This window comes from Saccharomyces mikatae (assembly GCF_947241705.1).
Source record: "Saccharomyces mikatae IFO 1815 strain IFO1815 genome assembly, chromosome: 7".
NCBI lineage: Eukaryota > Fungi > Ascomycota > Saccharomycetes > Saccharomycetales > Saccharomycetaceae > Saccharomyces > Saccharomyces mikatae.
This window is the reverse complement of record NC_079262.1, coordinates 227380-242430: the sequence shown is the minus strand read 5'-3', so window position 1 is coordinate 242430 and position 15051 is coordinate 227380. Positions and strand designations below refer to the sequence as shown.

The following is a 15051-nucleotide window of genomic DNA, read 5'->3' as shown; positions in this document are numbered from 1 at the left end:
ACTTATCTAGGATTCATAGCATAATTTGGTGTTATGATTGGAGTTACCTGTTTCGTTAGTTTTTGTCCTTTCTATTATTCTCATGACCTATAATATATTACCATATATGATTCTGTAAAGTGCATCTTGAATCTTAGTATCTTTCAAGTATTTAATAGAGTAAACTTCTTTTAAAGATGTGAAATCACCTGTTTTAATGTATTCCGGATCAAGGAACTGCTGATTGTTTAAGTCGTATTTCAGCTTCAATATCCTTACTAGTTCATGTAAACCTAGACATTTATAATTGGTAGTGTGTGGCGATAAGCTTAAAATGCCACTTAAAGATCTAAAATCGAGTAAAAACTGATTTAAACCATTCTGATTGAATTTGTTCAGTTTTAAGATCGACTCCGTAAAATAGTTGACGATGATATTTAACAAGTCGTTTTTGACTTTTAAAGATATAGCTAGTGGAATATCCAATGAATCCAATTTGTTGATAAATCTTGTCAAAACATTCATTGAATTGACCAATTCAGCACTCGGCACAGAAGACGTCCCATCGTTTTCGTCAATAGCCATTTCTAATGTTGACCAGGTCGAAATCTTGAAATAATTTCGCAACGTTTCCTTCAAAAGTTTTTGAATTCTGTGGACGATAGAATTCTGCATATCCGCGTTCATAGCTTTTTCATAATCATTCTCCACATTTTGGAATAAGGAATTATATTTCTTGGATTCTGTGTTATTAACAATATCAGTCAGTTGAATGAAAATAAAGTTTGAAGAAAGAGATCTGATCTTTTTGTAGACCAAGTTGACATGTTGCAGTTTACTCATAGTTTGGTACAGTTCCTGCTCCTTTGTTCTTGTTTCTGGCAATGAATCGACGGTTAGAATATAATCTAAGTATGATGAAGTTAAGTTCATAAAAATCAATGAACAAGTCATAAGTTTGTATCTTATCAATAAATCAAAATCCAAGTTGTAAAATGGTTCTAAATAATCATAAACTTTATTGATCAATTTGACAAAATTTAGCGAGGATTTGGAGAAATCTTCAGGATTCTTGGTGATATTAATTAATTGCCTATTTGCCATTTCAACTTCATAGTTGATCCATTTCTCCCATATTTCATCTGAGATTAAGGACACCAAACCGCGTCCATGATAATGAAACGAACTTAGTAGGTTTTTGTCAGTGGCTAAAATTTGAGAAATCAAGACAATCAAAGTTTTTAGATCGTTTTGAAATAAGGTGGATTTCACTTTATCCCTTATAGGTTGTAAGACGTAATTAATGAATTGTTCATGAATAACTTGCTTTGTTAGCCCGTGAGAGTCATCATGAAAAATATTGATGCACTTGTACAAATTTTCTGTGAGATAATCGTTCAAAAATTGGAAGTAGGTCTCAATCTTAGTGGATGTGGCGTGGAAATGGTAAGTGAACCTAATATTGAAATTGTTTGCAAGTGATTTGAAATTCCATAATACAAGCTCTTCGCCTTTGCTTGAGCGTGAACATGGACGTATATTTGTACCGCTCTGTGTCTCCTCCTCCAACGGTAGAAAGAGTCGACTTAATCTATAAAGTTTGGTGGCATTTCCTCTTAAACGCTTGACCAAACTCACTGATGTAGAGGCAAATTTCGATGTATCCCATTGCGCCTCCAATAATTCCTGCTCAAGTAATTCGCTCCATTTAGTGGCTAATTTTTGTAAGAGATCATTGTTATACTTTTCAATAACCTTTGATTTAAGTTTGATATACTCGGCACACTGAGAATTACCATTCTTGCTTTGAGGATCAGTGGCAAAGACATTTGTCAAACTTGAATGCAGAGTCAGTATATCATCAAGAGTGAACTTATCCAATGGTTCTTGTGTCAACTCATCTAACTGACGGTTAAAATTGCCTAATTTGTCTATACTAGCTTGTAACTGCGCTTGTTGAACTGCCATTTTTTCCAGTTTATCCAAGACTTGCAACTTACCATATTTTGCCCTTAACAGTTCAATTCCATCAACACTTGTACCAGTAGCAATGATTTCTTGCGCTATCATCTCTGAGCGTGCTATTTCTGTGTCATTGTTGGCCATCGATTGCTTTACATTTTGCAATTTTGATGCTAGTTGGTTTCTGTCACTTTGCACCTGCTGAATTCTATCCTCAATCTTGAGAAGATCGTCGATGTCGTTCATCATTTTTATATGCCTTCTAATGTGATTACAAATGACAGCTCGATGCAGATCCTTTACCCTCTTCTGCATAAATATATTAGGACTCTTGTATTATTATTTTTACTACTATTGTTATAACTACTGAAATATTGGTTCAATAGGGTTTGTAGAAACCCAGATACTAGTTTAACACGAGATTATAAATGCCCTAGCATATTGTACCATACCCTACTTTAACTGACCTATAAACCTGATCATATATTCAACTTTTTTCTAACCCTTGGCCCGGCGGTAGCAGCAAATACAAGAAAAGTTAAGTTCAATAATACATCAAAATGTGGGGACGAGCGATAGCATCGCACACTAACTCGTGGATGCGTCTATATAGGGAAAACACGTCGTGGTAAGGGCGTAGTTATACTTGAAACAAGAGTATTAACAGCACACTTTAGTATTTGGAAGGGATTTTCCTGATCTTTATGAAAGGGTGTGGTTTTTGCTTCCCTTCATCGTTTCCGTCATCTTTTAAGCATAACTTCTCTGTGTCATTTTATAAACATGAAAGAAGAACCCTCAAAAATCACTCGAACTAGAGAAATTCTACAAAAAAAGAGACGGATGGAACTCCGAGAAAGAAAAACGTGTAATAAGTTACATTTCCTGAATCGAGTGTTCTTCTTTTTGAGCTTATTATCTGTTGCAAACGCGGAATTAAGTAGCGATGTAAGTTCCAGAGAAGTTTATATGCCTATATTCAATAATGAGTTGTCTTTTAAGGTGCTACCCATCAAACGTTCGACTCTATCAGGAGTAGCCCCGTACGATGATTTTGAATATAGCACCAGTATGAGCGCTTCCGATAATGCGTTTTGTATGGTGTTTGATGCATACATGACTGACACATCCAAGGAAGTTGTGTTTGAAATATATGTAATGGACGTGCTGCAAGAAGAAACAGACTCGAGTAGGTTTGGTGGAACCAGCCACGAGCGTGGGAGGCAGTCACTTGATTTTAGTATTTTTAACAATAGGAACGGCGATTTGTTAAGAAGCAAGAAAAATCTAGCAAGTGGGACGTCGATCGTCGAAGTCAATCCTGAAAACAGTAGTGAGTTCTTAATATGCTTTATAAACCTGGTATATGACGGATCATGGAGCTCGATCGACACTGAAAAATCTGTAACGGTAAAAATGACCTATAATGATAGGCTCAACCCTGACATGATGCTCCATTTGGTTAAACAAATGACACCACAAGTCGTAAAAGCATTGAACAACGTCTCCGACGGTCTTTTCCAAATAGTGAGCGACACTGCGCTTCTACAAATGGAAAGTGATAGGCGAAATCTAAACGAAGCCACTTACAGTTACCTGATCGTGGGGTTTGTGTCACTTATGATAGCACAATTGATATCGAATATCGTAGTTACCGGTTATTTGATTAATAGAATAAAAAGCAAGCTTTCATCTCATCAAAAAAAAAAAAGGGTTCATAAAATAAAATAAAAAAAAAAATTTATAACGTATACATATATCTATCATCTAAGAAGAGAACAAGTGAAAGTACCAGCGCTAATTCCGTTATTGTTATCTTTTTCTTTTTTGTAAGACTGTTTTCCAAAAATGTTTGGGTTCGCTTCTAAATTTTCTGGACGTGCTCACCTTTTCTCTTTTGACATTTTACTTTTTCTGTAAAATTTCACCGACGCGAAGAAGCGATGAAATTTCCAATATCCTGCCGTCATCCCAATATTGGATGGCACACACATGCAGCAGAGTGGAACTGCAGAGGTTAGAGGCAATGTAACAGAGGCACCAGTGCAAACAGAATTGTCTAGTACTTTCTTATATTTAATATCTAGAGGAACTTCTTGATTGTATTAAGTTCCTAAGCCCAAGAGAACCGTACCAGGAGTCAATCATGAAATACATCCAAACTGAACAGCAAGTTGAAGTTCCAGAAGGTGTTACTGTCAACATCAAGTCCAGAATCGTCAAAGTTGTCGGTCCAAGAGGTACTTTGACCAAAAATTTGAAGCACATTGATGTCACCTTCACCAAGGTCAGCAACCAATTGATCAAGGTTGCCGTTCACAACGGTGACAGAAAGCACGTTGCCGCTTTGAGAACTGTCAAGTCTTTGGTTGACAACATGATCATTGGTGTCACCAAGGGTTACAAGTACAAGATGAGATACGTGTACGCGCATTTCCCAATCAACGTTAACATTGTTGAAAAAGATGGTGCTAAATTCATTGAAATCAGAAACTTTTTGGGTGACAAGAAGATCAGAAACGTCCCAGTTAGAGAAGGCGTTACTATTGAATTCTCTACTAACGTTAAGGATGAAATTGTCTTATCCGGTAATTCCGTTGAAGACGTTTCTCAAAACGCCGCTGACTTGCAACAAATCTGTCGTGTCAGAAACAAGGATATCCGTAAATTTTTAGATGGTATCTATGTTTCTCACAAGGGTTTCATTGTTGAAGATTTATAAGCTTTTTATTCGATTATAAAACATTTTCTTTTAAGTACCAGAAAAAATAATTACATATAAAAACTTTGTATATCTAATATATAATATAATTGAACCGATACGAAATTCAAAATACTGATACCGCTTAAACTTCATCTTTTCTGCTTTATTATGTTCACAGGTAAATATCCAGGCTTATATAAAGTATACATAAGAAATGATTGAAGTATGATTTCTAATTCTAATGAACCACAGATCTAGAGAAATCTCTTGCTTTCTGAATCAAGAGGGCATCAGCCAATACTAGAGCGGTCATGGCCTCAACAATAGGAATTGCTCTTGGAGTTACGGCAGGGTCGTGTCTACCCTTAGCGGCCAAGATACCCTCTTCACCATCGTAGGTAACTGTTTTTTGTTCTTGAGAGATAGTAGCTACGGATTTAAAAGGGACAGAGAAGTAGATGTTTTCACCATTAGAGATACCACCTTGCACACCACCGGAATTGTTGGTTTTTGTTCTCAGTCTATTTGTCTCTTTTTCGAAGTAGAATGGGTCGTTATGCTTGGACCCTGGAACAGACACACCTTGAAAACCTGACCCGATTTCGAAACCCTTGGAGGCTGGAATGGATAACATCGCGTGAGCCAACATGGCTTCCAACTTGTCAAAGCATGGTTCACCAAGACCTGTAGGCAAGTTTCTTACCACACAAGTCACAACACCCCCAATGGAGTCCTTGTTACCCCTGTACTTTTCGATTTCTTTGACCATCAAGCCAGCCACTGAAGCATCTGGACATCTGATGGGACCCATCGAGTCCACTTTCTCCCTGGTGATGGTGTTCAACAAGTGATGAAATTCGGGATCAAAAGAATCTCTGTTCATCTTGATTTCCCCAATTTGCGTGACAAAAGCTACGATTTCAACATTGGAGTTCTGAGCCAAGAACTTCTCGGCAATGGCACCTGAAGCAACACGACCAATGGTTTCTCTAGCGGAAGCTCTGCCACCACCGGATGAAGCCTTAATACCGTACTTTTCTGAGTACGTGAAATCCGCATGAGAAGGTCTAGGAAATTTGTCCATGTCAGAGTAGTCATGCGGTCTTTGATCTTCGTTCTTGATCATCATGGCAATGGGAGTACCCAAGGTTTTGCCAAACTCGGTACCGGACTGGATTTCCACTCTATCTTTTTCGTCTCTAGGAGTCGATAGTTTAGATTGACCCGGTCTTCTTCTAGTTAGTTGTGGTTGAATGTCATCTTCAGTCAACGACATTCCTGGAGGAACACCATCGACGATACAACCGACGGACTTACAATGCGATTCTCCATATGTGGTGACGCGGAACAGCTTCCCAAACGTGGACATACTTATGTGCTATGCTACTTATTTTCTATACTGTGCTATGACAACCTAACTTGGTTGTAACCGTCGACTCCCGCTTCTTAATACTAAAGATCAATTCAATGCTTCTTGGGCCAGTGATGGACCAGCGATTAGTCACCAAGAAAGAAAAAAAGAGGCACCGCGCCGACGTAAAAATATTTACTTGGAAGGTGAAAAACAAGAAGTAGTTGCACTACATAGAGCAAAAAGCACCATAAGTGTTAAAGCTGGAGAAACGATGTAAAATCATGATCTCAGCGTACGCTTTGTTGCAAGCTGTCTAAGTATTTGTGTCTTGATCAAAAATACTACTTTTTCAAGTTGTACACTAGCGTCATAGCGGTGCGTTCTTCACGTCTTGGATAAGCTAGCTTTCTGTTGTCAATTAATGGTATACGACGTTTGTGTATGTAAGTGTAAGTAAAAGTTGCCTTTCCAAGAGCTAGGCCCCTTGAACGTGCCCAACGTGATTTCTTGCTGGACGCTGAAGAAGAAGCTAAATGGGAAAAAAAAAGATAGAGTGGGAGAGGCAAACGCAACTGCACGAAGTGGTGGGAAAAAAAGGAAAGGAAAAGGAGGCAAAGACGAAGACGAACTCGGAATCAAATCGAATCGGAATTTAAGTGTGTGGCATTTGGGTGGGAGCGTATAGTGTTTGTGTTAACGGGTAAAACAGAAAAAGTGGAGTGAGAATAACAAGAGGAAGAAGCAAAGGAGAAGTAAGAACAGAAGAAACACTACTGATCCTGTGCATTTCAGCAAAGTAAGACTTTAAAACATAACACACATAATAGAAGAGCACTTATAGACATGTCGCTGGCAGTTTTGCTCAACAAGGAAGATAGGGACATATCTGATTTTTCAAAGACCACAGCAGACAAGTCTGGGAGAAATAATAGCAATGAGAAGGCTACCGAGTTGGGCCCTAGCAAAGTGCTGGATAAGAGGCAAGCGTATTTGTCTCAACTGAACAGTCAGTTCGAGTATATCAAGAGAAGGGACTCGATAGAGCAACTCTATCAGGACTGGAAGTTCATTAATCTACAAGAATTCGAGTTGATATCAGAATGGAATCAGCAGTCCAAGGACTGGCAGTTTGATAACACTAATGATTCTCACGATTTGCATTTCAAGAAGCTGTACCGTGATATGAGCGTGATCAGTAAAGAATGGACGGAGTACCAATCTTTCAAAAATACAAATTTATCGGACATAATTAATGAAAAGGATGGTGATGAAGATGAAGAAGAAGAAGAAGACGATGAGCTGGAATACGGTGAAGAGATCATGGAAGAAGATGAAGGAAGTACTAGTAAACACGTTAATGGCAAAAGCGTGCGTGGAAATAGTGTTCAAAAATCGAGAAAAAAAGATTCTACTGTAGCCGTGGGGAAGGCTGTAAAGGATGAACAACAAAATGATGGTGATACGGTTGTAAGTGTCGATGGAGACGAGAACGAAGATGACAATAACGATGAAGGCAATGGCAATGAAAATGAAAACAACAATGGCAACGACAACGACGATGACATTGATAATGAGGATGAGGAAGAAAAAGAGGACGATGACGAAGAGGAAGACGAAATGGAAGATCTTGACGAAGAGGATTTTGCAGCTTTTGAAGAACAGGACGACAACGACGATGAGGATTTCAATCCTGACGTTGAAAAGAGGAGAAAAAGATCCTCGTCCTCTTCGTCATCTACCAAATTATCCATGAACTCGCTCTCTCTAATAACATCCAAAAAGATAAATAAAAATATCACTATCAATAGTGAGAGACCGAAGATTGTACGGGAACTTATCAAGATGTGCAATAAGAACAAGCATCAAAAGATCAAGAAAAGAAGGTTCACTAATTGCATTGTCACTGACTACAATCCAATCGACTCGAAGTTAAACATCAAAATCACTTTGAAGCAGTATCACGTTAAAAGGTTAAAGAAGTTAATTAACGATGCCAAGAGAGAAAGAGAAAGAGAAGAGGCTTTAAAAAACAATATTGACTTGGATGGTAACGATTTGGATAATGACGAAGATGGACCAGAATCCCATAAGAGAAGGAAATTGAACAGCAATATCACTAATGGCACCGACGATCCTAATAAAAGGAAGTTCAACACTAGACACGGGTTACCCACTTACGGTATGAAAATGAACGCCAAGGAAGCTCGGGCCATCCAGAGGCATTATGACAACACTTACACTACTATATGGAAGGATATGGCTCGTAAGGATTCTACAAAAATGTCGAGATTAGTTCAACAAATACAATCAATCCGAGCAACAAATTTTAGGAAAACATCTTCACTTTGTGCCAGAGAAGCGAAGAAATGGCAATCCAAGAATTTTAAGCAAATAAAGGATTTCCAAACGAGGGCTAGGAGGGGTATCAGAGAAATGTCTAATTTCTGGAAAAAGAATGAACGTGAAGAAAGAGACTTAAAGAAAAAGATAGAAAAGGAGGCTATGGAGCAGGCAAAGAAGGAAGAAGAGGAGAAGGAATCGAAGAGGCAAGCTAAGAAGTTGAATTTTTTGCTAACCCAGACGGAGTTGTATTCGCATTTCATTGGAAGGAAAATTAAAACAAACGAATTGGAAGGGAACAATCTTGTTAACAACGATTCTGAAAGCCAAAAGAATATCGATATTTCAGCTCTGGCTCCTAATAAAAACGATTTTCACACTATTGACTTTGACAATGAAAATGACGAACAACTGAGACAAAGAGCTGCAGAGAATGCTTCCAATGCATTGGCAGAGACAAGGGCTAAAGCCAAACAATTCGATGATCATGCTAACGCACATGGAGAAGATGAGGAGGATGAGTTGAATTTCCAAAATCCAACTTCCTTAGGTGAAATAACTATTGAGCAGCCTAAAATTTTAGCTTGTACTTTAAAGGAATATCAGCTGAAGGGTTTAAATTGGTTAGCTAATCTTTACGACCAAGGTATCAATGGTATTTTGGCAGACGAAATGGGGTTGGGTAAAACCGTACAATCTATCTCTGTTCTGGCTCATTTGGCTGAGAACCATAATATTTGGGGACCCTTTCTTGTCGTCACGCCTGCTTCGACTCTACATAACTGGGTGAACGAAATATCCAAATTTCTACCCGATTTCAAAATTCTACCATATTGGGGGAACGCCAATGACCGTAAAGTTTTGAGGAAGTTTTGGGATAGGAAAAATTTGAGGTATAGTAAGAATGCTCCATTCCATGTTATGGTGACATCCTACCAAATGGTCGTCACTGATGCGAATTATCTGCAAAAAATGAAATGGCAATATATGATACTGGATGAGGCCCAAGCCATCAAATCTTCACAGTCATCCAGGTGGAAGAACTTATTGAGTTTTCATTGTCGTAATAGACTATTATTAACAGGTACTCCTATACAAAACAGTATGCAGGAATTATGGGCATTGTTACATTTTATCATGCCCTCCCTGTTCGATTCTCACGATGAATTCAATGAATGGTTCTCTAAGGATATTGAATCTCATGCAGAAGCAAATACCAAATTAAACCAACAACAATTACGTCGTTTGCATATGATTTTAAAACCATTCATGTTAAGGCGTGTGAAAAAGAACGTCCAATCCGAATTAGGTGATAAAATTGAAATTGACGTTTTATGTGATTTAACACAAAGGCAGGCTAAATTGTATCAGGTATTAAAATCTCAAATATCCACTAATTATGACGCTATTGAAAATGCTGCTACCAATGATTCTACTTCTAACTCTGGTTCAAGTTCCGGTTCTGATCAGAACTTAATTAACGCAGTTATGCAATTCAGAAAGGTTTGTAACCATCCGGATCTTTTTGAAAGAGCAGATGTGGATTCTCCGTTTTCCTTCACCACATTTGGTAAGACTACTTCGATGCTAACTGCATCGGTTGCGAACAACAACAGTGCTGTAACCAACAGCAATATGAATCTCTCTAGCATGGGCAGCAGTAATATTTCGAATGGGAAATTTATAGATCTGATTTACTCTTCAAGAAACCCAATAAAATACAATCTGCCAAAATTAATTTATGAGGATTTGCTCTTACCGAACTATAACAATAATGTGGATATAGCCCAGAAGTTGAAGAATGTGAAATTCAATATTTTTAACCCATCAACTAACTACGAATTGTGTTCATTTTTATCTAAGTTAACCGGAGAAACCTCACTCAATGAATTTTTCAGAGTATCCAATATGCCCCTACTTAAGCAAGTAATAGAATATGAAGACCGTCCACATAATATCAATAGTTTGATTTTCAGAAACGCAAATCAAGAGATACTCGAAGTTTCCAAAAATACAGCTTCTAGGGGTGTAATGGCATCATTATTGAACGTAAAAGAACTAGCCTACGAAGATGAGTATCTGAATTGCATACAACGTGGTTATCATCCTAATGTTTCGGCCCCCCCGGTTACCATTGAAGTTCTTGGTTCTAGTCATATTTCCAATAGCATAGATAACGAACTATTTGATCCAGTTGTAACTCAAGCATTATCCGATATTCCGGCAATAACGCAATATAACATGCATGTCAACAAGAAGATCTCGGTTCAAGATTTCCCAAAAACAGGGCTATTCCCTGAACCATTAAATAAAAATTTCTCATCCAATATATCTATGCCATCCATGGATAGGTTTATTACTGAATCAGCCAAACTAAGAAAATTGGATGAATTATTAGTGAAGTTGAAATCAGAAGGTCACAGAGTCCTGATATATTTCCAAATGACCAAAATGATGGATTTGATGGAAGAATACTTGACGTATAGACAATACAATCATATTAGATTAGATGGTTCGTCAAAGTTGGAAGATCGTCGTGATTTGGTCCATGATTGGCAAACTAATCCGGAGATCTTTGTTTTTCTTTTAAGTACAAGGGCAGGTGGTCTGGGTATTAACTTAACCGCCGCAGATACTGTAATATTCTATGACTCAGATTGGAACCCTACTATTGACTCACAGGCTATGGATAGGGCACATAGATTGGGTCAAACTAGACAAGTTACAGTATATAGACTGCTTGTCCGTGGTACTATAGAAGAAAGAATGAGGGATAGAGCAAAGCAAAAGGAGCAAGTTCAACAGGTTGTCATGGAAGGTAAGACTCAAGAAAAGAATATTAAAACTATTGAAGTGGGTGAAAATGATTCCGAAGTCACTCCTGAAAATGGTAAAAACATGATTCGAGATGGGATTAAAGAGACGGCAAGCGCACTAGCATGAAAAGAGGATATTCATATTGGTGTTACATCAGGCACGTTTGTTGCATATCTTCAGTGTACTATTTTCATTCATTTTTCACAATTGGATATTCATTATATCATATCTCCTTATTATAAGTGTTCTTATATATCTATATCATCTATGTTAATATCTTTTTATTTTATTCAGTAAGGAAAGACTCAAAAGACGCACGTCTTCAGCATGCATAAGTATTTATCATGATATATGATGAACTTGTCGTGTTCTTTCTTGGTTATCTCACCATTTTTCAAGGCTGAATCGGTTAACAGTTTTCTTTCATGAAGAAGTACTGCAAAGGAATTTCTCTTCAAAACATATATGTTTTTACTCTTATACTGATTTTCTTCTAGTGTTGTCATCGGTATGTTGTTTGTCTTATTATTGCCATCATTGTTTTCATTATCTTCGTCCTCTTCGTAAGCTTGAGTGCTTGTATCATTTTCTCCAAAAAGCATATCGAAATCGTCGTCCTGGGCTTCATTCTTTGGTTGGCTTTCTTGCTTCACCTCAATGGCTTCTTTTTTTTCATGTAAATCCTCACTCTTAATGTCAACATCCTCAGTTGCTTTCTTTAAGTCATTTTCCATATAATCTATTAATTGAGTGGCTTCATCTGCGGTTTTCACGTCGTATAATACAAGGAAGTAGAAAAAATAATCGAAAACATGCTCCGATCCCAATGATCCCCTTTTATTTTTTGAACCAGGAACCCCGTAAGTCGTTAATTTATACTCTAGTGTTTTCAAAACATCAAAAAGGAAGCTCTTTGGAGTAACCAATTCAATCAATTCAAACAAGTAATCTAAATTGTAATATGTGCTACTATGAAGACTCCAGAATGAGTTGATTTGGTTAGTCATTATTTTGTTGACTGGATTTTCGTTCAAAATTAGAAATTTACCATAACCTAACTGTTTTCTTGAATAATCATTTTCTGAATTGATGATCCTTGGATCGACGTCATAAACGGGCGATACATTTAGAACTGAAACTAATTTTGCAATCAAGGGTTCTAGGTTTGGATCTCCTTGGGCATCAGAAGAATAGATACCATAATTTGATTGACTCTGTACCCTAAACCTGCGAAGGACTTTCAGTAATGGGATTGCATTTAACCTCAAGACGGCCGTATGGAACGCTTTAGAATCTTCGTTAAGAGTTACTGGGTTGAAAAGAGTATTTAACAGGTTAAATATCTCTTGTAAAATGTTTTCAGATATTGTGTCGTTTTTGACACATGAAAGAAATTGTTCTAACCAATAGAATGTCTTTATTAACCCAACTAGTAACAAGGGTTGTAAAAAATATTCAAATCCACCTATTAAACTTGAAATGTCAGTTAAAGCGCCTATTTCAACTGATAGCAGTACTTGTTTGACGATAAATGGAATTAGGTTAGCCAATTGCCTTGTTTCAATATTCTGAATCAATTGATCTGTTATGGACCCGTTAACAAAAAGATCGCAAAGCCAGCTTTGAACGGTATTATGAGACTTAGTTAGCATGTCTGAGTCATTGATATTTGACTCCTCCAAATAGTACTTATCCGATACATTAGGTAAATTTGAAAGGAAATTGATTATGAAGGACCCCTTGATGGACAAATCAGAAGATTTGAGCGCTACATCCACTACGGATATTCCATATGTTTGTGCTAAGTTGATGATCAGTAATATTGCCCAAGAAAATGATAAAGAAACATTGACTGTTTCATATTCTGAACTTTCATCATTGATGTTTGAGGAGTTTCTGTCATTTTTAAAGGAATCGACGAACCTTATCAAAGTTTCCATTAGTGTGGTTGGTGGAGAAAACGAAAGAATTGCTGTCAATGAATGTGAAAAGTTGAAAAACAGCAAAGCACAGATTTTGGTTATTCTATTATAGTTTAATTCTTTTATTGCATCATTAAAAATAGATAAAATGGCCTTTACTATCTCACGCTGTTTGGTGGGTGCAACAGATTCAAAATTGTGCAGTACTTGAGACAGGCCATTACTGGAATCATGTGTAATTGATTCGGTTATTGATTCTAACTCCAAAGTATCTAGAGATGAAATAATGAAACTGTTGGTATTATGGACTACCTCCTGAATGCCTTGTAAATTGCGAATAACTAAGTCATCACTTGTCGGTAAAATACTGGTATCAATCATTTGGTCTTCCCTCAAATAATTATTGATAACTGAAGCTGGCTGTAAATTCAGCATGATCAAACTTTTGATGAAATCATGTCTAATATCTAAACTTGTAGAAGGATAATCGTCAAATAAATCTTCATTAGTAGATTTAATGTCATCCTTTTCAGTAAAATAAATTCTTATTGCTTTAATGACTTTCTCGTCAATATTATCTAGCGCACATGTCACTACACAAGGGTTTCTAGAAGAGTTCTCAAAAATCAGTAACGGTAAATGTTTGGTTATAAAAATGACCCATTTTCTTTCCAGTAACGTCAAATTAGAATTTGCCTGATGGTATTGTTTATTGCTAACAAATTGGGCAAAACAAGTAAAAGATGTTTCAATCAAGTCTGTGAGTAACTGGTCCAGGTTTTGGACCGAGTTGAACCCTTCTTGAAAGATGGAAGAACTAATTGTGGAATATTTTGATAAAAAATCTGAATTTGATACTTCCCAATTAATGATTTTATTGTTCAGCCAAATGTTTTTATAATAACGAAGAAGCTTCATGTCTTTATATTTGGCAGCAGAATTCACAGATCCTGGAGGTTTGATTGAGGAAAGTGGACTCGGAATATATTGAGGAGAGGCTAATGAAGGAGAACCTACAAATTCATTGGTAGAATCTTTGTTTAAAAATGGCTTAGCATCCTTGAAATGTAACTTAGCTTCAAAAGTCTGCGAAACTTTTCTAAAAAGCAACTTGTTGGTCTGTGACAGCTGATTTAAAAGGGTAAAAGATCCATTCTTGCAGTTGACAGAAGTTAAGAGAATTGGTGAAGGAGAAAGTTTCAAAATGGTTTGCAAAAGCTTCGATATTATGGCAACTAGTTCTTTATTCATAGAATTCATGTCTAGGCTTAAAATATTCGGTACTATGACATTACCTAAATCCTTACGTACTTGATCAATTACCAAAGTGTCCGATAATTTAGCAAAGAATGAACAGGCTTTGGAAAAGAAATGGACCAACAACAACGAGTTGTTGACGGAATTTAATTTGGGCAAAAAGCATTTTATCATATCTGAATTATAATTCACAAGCAACACTTCAACGATATAATCTGCCAAGATAAGAGGTTTCTCCAGATTTAGTATATTGACAAAATCAGAACAAACAACATTTAGAGCTTCGTTCAGATGTGTGGTATCTGCTGCTGTTACTGCTGTGTTTCTGTCAGATGGATCCGACAAGGGGGACTCTTTCTTAGCATCATTTAATACAGCAGAAGTGGCTGCAGCATCTTCTTCCTCTTGAATCAATGATGGGAACTTTTCGTTAAAGAATTCTTTGTAAAGGTTTGAAAATTCCATGGAGGTCAATTGCCGATCAGCACATTTTAGCGCCAAGTTGTATATTGATTCCTTTTCCATGATGACTTGAGATAGCGAGTAGCCACAAATAGTCTTGTAGAGGATTTTGCTTGCTCTTCATTACAAGTTACCATTATTATAATTAGCAGGTAGTATAACAAAGCTAATTGAATGCCTGGAAACGCAATTTTTCCGGGTAATCTTTTTTATAAGTTGATTCTTCCACTAGTTCATCACAGTTAAGATGATTA

The 15051-nt window shown here is 37.0% G+C and overlaps 6 protein-coding genes across 6 annotated transcripts; 3 read left to right on the top strand and 3 right to left on the bottom strand.

Moving 5' to 3' along the window:
- Nucleotides 1–87: 87 nt before the first annotated feature.
- Nucleotides 88–2187, bottom strand: TIP20 (Tip20p; the record flags this gene model as incomplete). The annotated part of the gene is made up of 1 exon (XM_056222576.1): nt 88–2187. One exon carries the CDS (start codon nt 2185–2187, stop codon nt 88–90), a length of 2100 nt encoding a protein of 699 aa, XP_056082253.1.
- A 537-nt stretch (nt 2188–2724) lies between these two features.
- Nucleotides 2725–3672, top strand: RRT6 (Rrt6p; the record flags this gene model as incomplete). Its single annotated transcript, XM_056222574.1, has 1 exon — nt 2725–3672. The coding sequence occupies one exon, from the start codon at nt 2725–2727 to the stop codon at nt 3670–3672; it is 948 nt and encodes a 315-aa protein (XP_056082252.1).
- Nucleotides 3673–4087: 415 nt separating this feature from the next.
- Nucleotides 4088–4663, top strand: RPL9A (60S ribosomal protein uL6; the record flags this gene model as incomplete). Its single annotated transcript, XM_056222573.1, has 1 exon — nt 4088–4663. One exon carries the CDS (start codon nt 4088–4090, stop codon nt 4661–4663), a length of 576 nt encoding a protein of 191 aa, XP_056082251.1.
- A 220-nt stretch (nt 4664–4883) lies between these two features.
- ARO2 (bifunctional chorismate synthase/riboflavin reductase [NAD(P)H] ARO2) lies at nt 4884–6014 on the bottom strand (the record flags this gene model as incomplete). The annotated part of the gene is made up of 1 exon (XM_056222572.1): nt 4884–6014. One exon carries the CDS (start codon nt 6012–6014, stop codon nt 4884–4886), a length of 1131 nt encoding a protein of 376 aa, XP_056082250.1.
- An 828-nt stretch (nt 6015–6842) lies between these two features.
- INO80 (chromatin-remodeling ATPase INO80) lies at nt 6843–11282 on the top strand (the record flags this gene model as incomplete). The annotated part of the gene is made up of 1 exon (XM_056222571.1): nt 6843–11282. The coding sequence occupies one exon, from the start codon at nt 6843–6845 to the stop codon at nt 11280–11282; it is 4440 nt and encodes a 1479-aa protein (XP_056082249.1).
- A 179-nt stretch (nt 11283–11461) lies between these two features.
- Nucleotides 11462–14860, bottom strand: NUT1 (Nut1p; the record flags this gene model as incomplete). Its single annotated transcript, XM_056222570.1, has 1 exon — nt 11462–14860. The coding sequence occupies one exon, from the start codon at nt 14858–14860 to the stop codon at nt 11462–11464; it is 3399 nt and encodes a 1132-aa protein (XP_056082248.1).
- Between the last annotated feature and the right edge of the window lie 191 nt (nt 14861–15051).